We start from the raw sequence: 9904 nt of genomic DNA, 5'->3' as shown, positions 1-9904 counted from the left end.
AGAGATCGTTAATGTTGAGTTTTAAGTGGTTTGGCCTCTGAGCTTTATATTTTTCAACTGTTTAGTCTCTATAAACTGCTGCTTTAGTTCATGGACTATCCTTTTTTGTTACTTTTCCTCCCTTTTTCTGTCATGGGTGGTGAGGACTGTCGGGGGAGGGGTAGAAGAAAGGTTACAGGGGTGTCCTTTTCTTATTCTGTCTCCTCCCCATATGACCAAAGGTCCATTGAAAAGCACAATGTGTTGCTGTGGGTAAGGGAGGAGGAGGCATCCTCTCCTTCTCTCAGCGTATTTGGTTTGGCTCCCTCTCAAAGCGGCAGCAGAGACCGTGAAGCTCCGTTTGCCTTTCACCTCCTGCATTTATTTTTCCCTCCTCTCCATCACAGGGTGGGTGGAGAGAAGTTGGAGGGACTGAGCTCTTCCTCTCCAGGCAAACAGAGACCTGCTGGGGTCCAAGCAAGCAGCAGCTCTGTCATCCCTCACGGTGTGCTCACCCAAGACTGTCACTATTTTTGAAAATCCTGTTCAAGATTGTTTTTGCTTTGCACCGACTCTGCTGGGTGCAGTTTATTCAAGATCACTTATGTGTGGACGCATTAGCCACCAGTGGTCCTCCTGGATGTGAGGCAGGTGCGTCTGAGAGCGGAGGCTGCATGAACCAACATGAGTTTGATGCTCTGCCGCTGGGAGCAGAACAACGTCACCATGAAGCTGGTAGGTTGAACACTTCCAGGTCATGACACAGGTCAAGCACCTGGAGGGAGTTGGAAAACTGCATTGGTTTGCTTGCTTTAATGTTTGTTTGTTTTTTGTGTGAATTAAATCTTTTTAAATAACTTTGCGGGACTTTGATTATAACTTTATTTTAATGTGTATTCATGTGTCAGTAAAACTTGTCTCATCGGTGGCTGCGGTGTTGGATTGCGAGCAAACTGTGGATTAGCATCCGATGTATGATCCATGGATTGTGTTGAAAGCTGGCGTCCTGGGTTTCCCCTCACCTTGACTCGACTTTTGCTTTGATGTCTGCCTGGAAAGTTGAAACAAGCTTAGGAAGGGCTTCAACCAGCGTCAGCACATATGGGTGTGTGGGTTTATTTTTAACATAAGCATAAGCACAAGAGCAGTCTGTCACTTTACCGTGCGCTTTGTTACCTGCTGTCTGGTGTGAGAATCTGAAACTTTGAGATAAAATACAAAGAAGGTCAAGTCCAGGAAGGTCATGTAATAAAAACGAAAGTATTAAAAAGAACCTTTGTTAGCCAACAGAACAAGTGTTTTTCTGTATTTCTCTTGGCCCTTATCTTCATCTCATGGGCTCAGAGAGGAAGAGGACATGGAAGCGGAGGAGGTTATTAAGCGAGCCTATAGATGAGTTGATAAGAAGGCACGCTTAATTACACACAGCTAAGGTCCACAGAGATTGACTGAGAAGAGGCCAGTGGCCCACGGGGTCACCGTCTATTTATTTATGTGTGAGCAGCAAAAGGAGATTCACAAAACAGAAAATATGAGCACACTTAGAGAAATTACAGTGACCTTTCTTTTTATTAAATGTAATCAGTGGCTATAGTCTGTTCATATGCACGTCTATTGATTATTTGATGGCTGTGCTTCTTCTGTCAACATGTATGACCTATAGGACACACATCAAAATGAGGGTTTCATGCATTTCATTCTGATCTAAAACCTCTCACTACACAGCTCTTATAAGAAGGTTACTTGTAGATGGAGGGCGTCATCATGGAGTTAACATTTAATTAGTCTTTTTGTGAATTTGATTAAAAGATTTCGTTGCGTTGGATTACTTGAATTTTTTTATTTGTTGATTCATATTTCTATGAAGAAAACTTGTATTTGTTCTGTGTGCAAAATAATGAAGGGATTAGAGAAATGTGGATTGTACCCTCAGGATACATTAGCGCTCATGCAGTTTTGCTTTTGTGTCCTACAGTGCACGTGTTCACACACTGTAGCACCCTTGAACTGAATTTTACTGTAGCTTTTGATTCAGCTTCAGGAAACGGTCTTCCAGCATTGCAGGTTAGTGTCTGAACGTGCAAAAAAAGTCATGTTTTGAAAAAAAAAAAATTAGGTGACGGAGAAAGCTATGAAAAATATTTGTGTTTTGATTTGACTCTTTCTCTGGAGTTTAAATCTACTGCTGACCTGCGCTCGTCTTTCTAACACTGTAATCACATAAAGACGGTTTGACTTACCTTTGTTATACATTCTTCAAGGTTTTTATTTTCTACACAACTGCAATCAACTTTCTGCTTACCTGTGAACACTGGGACCCACATGCCCAGTGTTTAATGTGATGTGAGTAGAAATTAATATTGCAGCTCTGCCGGGGTTTTCTGACTGGAAGCTCAATTTGTAATAAATTGGAAATACTCAGTATATCACACACCCTTTTTATGGTCAAGTCTTGATTCAACTTTAGGCTTCCTATCCAACAAAGTTCAGTCAGGTCCTCGGGACGGTTTCTTTTTTTTGTTGTTGAAGCGTTTCGTCCTTCATCCAAAGGACTTCTTCAGTCCAAGGAGCCACAACAAACTCAGTCCCACACTCACATAGTGGGCCGACAAGTTTAATGGTGATAAGATGGTTTCTGGAGTCCGCCCTCTCCCCCGTCGACTCGTCTGAGGCAGCCATGGCCAAAGTGATTCAAAACATCAAAGTTCATGCTCAATAATAGAGGTAAAAAAAATCAAATTGTTGGATCAAACTGACCTAACTTTGTTGGATTTTTTAAAATCTGGATTATTGAGCATGAACTTTGATGTTTAGGCTTCTTACGAATATATATTATTAGAATATTTCTAGAAATGTAATGCACTTTTTGTATGTTTTTAAAAAAAATGATATACAATATTATAATGATGATTTTGTAGACAAAAAGGTTAGATTTAAGTAAGATGCTGAAATAACTAGAACTCATTATTTCTTCTGATTAAGATAAAAGAAGACGATTGAGGACAGAACTCTGAAATTAATCCAACATTTTTCAGTCAGGTCATCTGGACAGTTTCTTTTTTAACTGGTTTGTTCCACTTTGGAGTAAGCTGTTGGAGGAAGAATCAGTTGTGTTGTGTGTTTCCTTGACTGATGAAGCCTTCTGGATCAAAGGCGAAACGTTTCAGCACAAAAAAATAAAATAAAGAAAGAAAGAAACTGTCCAGATGACCTGACTGAAAAATGTTGGATTGTATGCCTGGATTATTGAGCATGGACTTTATTGTTTTCAACCAGTTTGACACGACTGACAACAAGAAAGAGGGCCAGCAATGGAGGAGGGGGCGTGCCAAAGAGACCATCTTAGCACCAACATAACTGGTTTGTTCCACTTTGGAGTAAGCTGTTGGAGGAAGAATCAGTTTTGTTGTGTGTTTCCTTGACTGATGAAGCCTTCCGGATCGAAGGCAAAACGTTTCAGCACAAAAAAAATAAAAAATAAAAAAAGAAAGAAAGAAAGAGACTGTCCAGATGACCTGACTGAAAAATGTTGGATTGTATGCCTGGATTATTGAGCATGGGCTTTGTTCTGAAATTAATCGTTAAAATTCACACATTTTACCTGCTAAAAGCTGAGCATTGTTGGGCTGCTGTGCCCCCATAGTCCTACTCATTAGTTGAGAAGGAACTGGACCACCTGTTTAGGAAACCTCCATACCAACCCTTAGTGGAGTCATACGCCAGTTAAAGGAGTAAAGAAATAGGAATCAAAACTGGCAACAAACACAAAGTTTTGTAATTCAGGGGTGAATTTTCCCACAAGTATGTCATTATTGCTGTTCAGTCCATGTTTCATATGTGCAGATGTGCACAGATGCTCTCTCATCGTCCTGGTTTACCAGCGTATAAACTCTGTTTCCCATGCTCCAACAGCCAAGTGTTGGCCAAGTTGTTTGGTCGGCCATGTGCCTTGTCTGGCCTCAGAAAGCCGCATGTCTTTCATGTGCCAAATGGAGTACAAGCAGAGACATGAGGGCTTATTTAGAGCTGGCTGTTTCAGCTCTCTGTGGGTTGAAGCCACTTGAGAGGACTGTGTGAGTCCACTGGGATGGGGTTGGTGTGGACGGTTACTGCCATAGACTGTGTCCTGCTGGTCGCAGCAGTGAAGTCGTAGCGGCTCCAGCTGATGGAAAAGTGTCCTGCTTACTGTGTGAAGAAAGTCCTGAAGGAAATTCACACGTCGTAACACTTAATGTTGACATTAAATAATGTGTAGGTAATGTAGCTGTCCCTCTTATCCACTTGTCTCTATAATGGACTTTGTCAGTTAAAATAAATCTGTGGTGACAATAAATCCTTGTTTGGGGTAAATTAAATGGTTTCAAATATTGATGTGATCAGGGGCAGATCAGTGGTTTAGCATCACCGTATTGACGTTTTACAATCAGGTCTCCCATGTAATGAACAAATCTGAGCCTAAATGTATATACACCATTTAAACGCCACACAATCACTAATACTAGCAAAACAAGTGAACTATATAAAACTCAATATTATACAGAAGTCAGAAAAGGACAAAATGTCTACAAGTTCAAGCAGCTTTTGTACCGAACCATATTGTCTCCCACACACTCACATGTTCAATTCAATAGAACCAGTCATTCAAAGGTTTACCTTGTTTGTAAGTTACAGTCTTTAATTATAAATGACACAGTCAAAAAGGTTTCAGCAAATATGGTTCTTTTTTCTTCAAAAATCCAATAATGATTCAAGGTTCAAGGTTCTTTATTGTCATTCACGTCACGTACATGAGGTGGAACAAAATTGTGTACACAGGGTCCCAGTTACATCCAAAAATAGCAAAAATATATATAGTAAACGAAACAACACTAAGGATCTAAGATATAAACTAAGAACACGCTAAACAATAATAGTGCAAAGCAATACGCCGAACAACAGCAGCACGAACATGAGTCTGTGCGAGTAGACGAGTACGAGTGAATACAGCGGCATGAAATAATCAGCAGCATGAGATCAGCAGCATGGATAATCAGCAGCACATATCACCAGTCAAAGTGGCATTACAGTGATTCTGCATGCAACAGCAAAAATAGCATGTTAAAGTTATAACGTATAAACTATTGCACATGTAACCCTCCCCCACAGGCTGTATTCTAGTTTTAGATATTGTTATTGACTCCATCAGTCCATCTATCATTCTCCCACCATCCATCTGCTGCACGGCCCACCCTGGGTCAGAGGGGATGTGTCGCCACATGTCACCCTCAGCTCGCAGCAGCCTGAAGAGATGCAAAGTCATCACTGATGAAACTGAGCAGATGAAGGAGTCAACAAGAAAATATGGTTTCTGATATCCCCAAACAGCCTTGGGGTTGTTAAAATGACCAACTTTCATTTTGAGGAAACTAAAACTTAGTGAAAAGGCGTTAGAAATAGACTAACTCTGAAAACTAATTTTGTCATATAATTATTATAAAACCTTGAAACCTGTTTATCCTTCATGTGAGCTTGTTTCAGTTTTTTCAGTTCCATATGTTTTAATGCCACAGGAGAAGTACTTCTGTGCGTGTGTAAGCTCTGTGGTGTTCAGGTTGGGAAAATGTTCACAGGCCTGTTTGTTGTTCTGGGGGTTTCCATGAGTGTCACGGTCTGAACATGAAGGATGTTTCGTCAACGTCAATCTTCACAGGTTAGAGTTTATTGACCTGATGACACATGGATGATAGCAGACTTCAAAACTTAACCTATTATCTGACGTCTCAGACCTCCTTTTGATGTGATCGTCTGTGTGGTTATAAAGTACAGTAGCAGGTGTGCACCAGCAGCACTCAGACATTGTTAGTCCATGGCAGGAAATCTGTCACATTCAACACAAGTAACATTTGTCTTAAACACAGGAAGGAGTAACACTGAGTACATGTTAAAATGTAGACGTTGGCAACCAGAAAGTTCAGCTTAAGACAGAGTTTAGTTGAAGGAGAACCTTCAATGATTACACGTAGATCACTGATCTTTTGGTCATTGGTCTCAAATGCACAAGTCAAGACTACGATAACAGAATCCGTGTCAGAGTTTTTGTTTTTTCATTCAACCTTTATTTATACAGATTAATCCCATTGAGCCTCGGGGACTCGTTAACAAGAGACACCTGATATTTATGAAACTTTACAAAACAAAATATACAAGCAGCTATACTTTTGAAACTTTGGGCACTGTTCCATGAAAATAAAAAGATTGGAATATCCATCCATCCATCCATCCATCCATCCATCCATCCATCCATTCTTCCATCCATCCATCCATCCATCCATCCATCCATCCATCCATCCATCCATCCATCCATCCATCCATCCATCCATCCATCCATCCATCCATCCATCCATCCATCCATCCATCCATCCATCCATCCATCCATCCATCCATCCATCCATCCATCCATCCATCCATCCATCAATCATCTTTTACACCCACTTCTTCTTTTTCGGGTCATGGGGGTCACTGGGGCCCACTGGGGCCCATGTCCAGCCATCACTGTGTGAGAGGCGGGGGACACCCTGGACATGTCTCCAGTCCATCACAGGGACACATGGAGACAAACGAGACAAACAACCATCCACTCTCTCACTCACACCTAGGGACAATTTAGAGTTACCAATCAGCCTAACATGCATGTTTTTGGTCTGTGGGAGGAAACCGGAGCACCCGGAGAAAACCCATGTAGGCATGGAGAGAACATGCAAACTCCACCCAGAAAGGCCAGCCCCCGGCCGGGATTTGAACCGGCGACCTTCTCACTGAGAGGCAGCAGCTCTAGCAGCTGTACCACCATGCTGCAGTAAAAACATTTTAAAAATTCATATAAAAATAAACACTGCTAACATATTACACTTTTCTTCATCTTGTGATTATGCATCCAATATTTAAATTGCTTTTCTTTCATTTTAAACCTCAACATGTTTGGGTCAAACGCCTTCAACAGCTTCTTTTTTTTTTTTCTTAGTTTGCTAATTAAAGTTTGCTGCATTGTTTTTAATTTAGCAGCTTTTAGCAAAGTAAGTCAGCTTTTTTTTTGTCTTTTGGTGTAAAACGCATACACACAATGAAAACCTTGTGTTTGACTGAGTGGCTGTAACAGAATATATTTTAGTTTCTACAGACAGTCTTTGAGAGACATGATAAATGCTTCACATTATTTTACTACAAATGTTTGAAATGCTAACTGTCTAAGTTGAGCTGGAGAGGTGATCATGCTTTCATAAAACTTGATTTAATTATTGACAGCTGTATTTTAAATAATTATAATTTATTTCTGCATCAGGTCTCAATAACACTTCTTCACGTACAGCTTCTGACATCAATAAAAGTTTGACCAGCCTGTGAAATGCCAGACATGTATCTGACAAAGACCTTTTCAGGCCTTTAAAGTGTCCTGTTTTTTTTTTCTCACTCAATCTGCCCGTGCCCGACGTTTCCCCTCCAGTCATCTGACACGCCCTTGTGGTTTTCAGCTCTGTGAACGACAGCTACCCATTTCACCTCGTATTTATTTTGCTCCAAACCCTCAATTTGCTCGAAACGACTTCAAAGAAAGTGTACGCACTCACACAAAAGCTCTTAAAGATTGTTCTTCCTTTTCAGCGCGACCAGCTGAGAACGAAAGGATGATCCCTTATTTAGTTACTTGAAGACTTTTTTCAGACACCCTTTCGCTCTAAGCTCTTGTTTGTTCTGTTCTGTTTGTGTTTGGTAACGTAGCCTGTACGGTTTTATAGGTCACTCTAAAGCTCCGTGTATTCCTGCAGTCTTGCACTCTCGTAAAAGTTTTGTGATTAAGCCCAGGAATGAGAAGGAGTGCACTCGTGTGTGTCTGTGTGAATGGCTTTGAAGTTTGCACACCTGCTGACCCCAGGTCTGTTTACAGTTTATACACAAAGGATCAAGGGTCACTACCGTGGTGCACACCTAACCCTACATGGTGTGTGAGCCTTTATGTGCACGAGCTCAAACAAACACGACCAGGGTTTGTGTTTTGTGGCAACTGCATTTTATTCCTGGTCAGTTAACATTTCGCTCCCTCTAATTTACCGTCACGCCATTCTTTTTTGAAATTTCTCTTAATTCAACAACTTTGCACCCACACCACCAGCATGTCTGAATCTTAGAGGTTTCCTAAGTGGACATATTACAGTTTAGTCTCTGTTCGTCCATAAGTCTGTAACTTTTCACTCGTCTCACCCCTAACTCCTGATCCACTCAAGAGAATTAAAAAACTTCAAACACACGTGTATCATTACTAGACAGTGTCAAACTTTACATCACCACAAAGTAAAGTCAAGGTTAACTAGAGAAATGGCATTTCCTGGGAAAATGCAGTGTATGTGCTTATTGCTGAAGAACTTGCTGAAAAACAGCTGAAATTAGCTTTGAAAAAAAAAAAAAACAGCTGAAATTAGCTTTGAAAAAAAACCAGCTGAAATGGAAGAACAAATCTGTGTTGAAAAAAACTGACCAGAGCATAACAAGCTGAAATTATCACAAAGAAGTTAATTAGGTTGAAAGTAACAAAAATTACCATGAAAAACTTGAAAACAGCTGAAATTAGCAACAACAACAAAGAAAAGTTAAAAAGCTAGCTGAAATGCTAGAATAGGCTTAAATTAGCCAAAGAAAGCAGAACGTTTGCCCAATCAGGATGAAAAAAGTAGAAATGAGCACAGAAAAGTAGAAATTATCTGAAAAAGTTGAAATTAGCAAATAAATAAAACAGCTGAAAAGTAGCTAAAAACAAAAAGGCAGAAAGAAGCTTAAATTACCAGAAGGAAGTGGAGAGAGCACATTTTGCTGAATTATGCAGAAAAAAGTTGAAATGAGTGCAAAAAATGTGGAATTAGCTGGAAAAGTTAAAATTAGTATGAAACAGCTAAATGGTAGCTGAAATAGCAGAAAAAGCTGAAACTTGCAGACATAAGACTGAAAGGAGCTGAAAGAAATTAGAAGAAGAAGAAAAATGTTGTAGTTAGCAGATAAACTCAAAGGATCCCAAAACAGCTGAAACAACAGCTGAAATTAGCTGAAAGTAGTTGCAAAAAAGTTTAAATTTGCACAAGGAAGCTGAAAGAAGCTGAAGCAGAACAAAATGTGAAAGGAGCAGTAAAAGGTTATAAACAGAGCTAAAGATTTGAAGGATGTAAAATGAGCTCAATCCATTTACTATGAGAAAAAAAGTGGCAGAAAAGGCTAAATATTTCAAAAAGCTGAAGTTGCACCAATACCAAAAGTCACACCCTTGCAATGAACAAGCTGAACATTTTGATTCATAAATGGCTGAAATAGTTTAAAAACTGTGGGATGAGAATCACGCCAAAAAACATACGGAATAAGGACAGAGGTCGGAATAATAAATATAAACAGGAAAACAATAGTGTGAATACTTAAAATCATTATAGACTGCTGTATAATAGTTCGTCAACAGCCGTATAATGTGCCGTTTGTGGTTTTGTTGCAGCAGTTTTCATTTACGGGTCAACTTTTACACATTTTGATACTCCAAAATGCTGAACAATTTGAAAGCATTAAAACTTTGTGGCTTTCGCACCAAGCTAAGATATTAGCTTTCTTGAGGAGAATATATTAGTAAATATTTGGTTTTCCAAGTTTTCATCGCATTGCTGAAATGAGACTAGGTGTTTACTTGATATTTATCCGTTCAAATGTGAGTCGGCAGTGGGACATCCTGAAAGTGAGATGTCAGAGGTGGATGTGCTGCCACATATGTTTTGGCTCCTCGTGGGGAGGAGGGTACGAGCCTCTGCAGTTCACAGACAAGTCTGTACAATGCTGAAGATAAAGATGGATTCATGAAGTGTCATTTCCTTCTTGATTAGAAGAGTCAGCACCTTCTCACCCATCGTCTCCCACAGTTTTT

At 40.0% G+C, this 9904-nt stretch overlaps 1 protein-coding gene across 1 annotated transcript in view; it reads left to right on the top strand.

Moving 5' to 3' along the window:
• Positions 1-663: 663 nt before the first annotated feature.
• The window catches only part of nav2a (neuron navigator 2a), a 162430-nt gene continuing 153189 nt past the window's right edge, over positions 664-9904 (top strand). Inside the window, exon 1 of the mRNA XM_037694567.1 lies at positions 664-714. Within this exon, the coding sequence (XP_037550495.1) occupies positions 664-714 (51 nt within the window). The remainder of the gene's footprint in view (positions 715-9904) is intronic.

Source organism: Nematolebias whitei, chromosome 2 (genome assembly GCF_014905685.2).
Source record: "Nematolebias whitei isolate Nwh7 chromosome 2, NemWhi1, whole genome shotgun sequence".
Taxonomy (NCBI): domain Eukaryota; kingdom Metazoa; phylum Chordata; class Actinopteri; order Cyprinodontiformes; family Rivulidae; genus Nematolebias; species Nematolebias whitei.
This window is presented reverse-complemented; position numbering and strand designations above follow the sequence as displayed.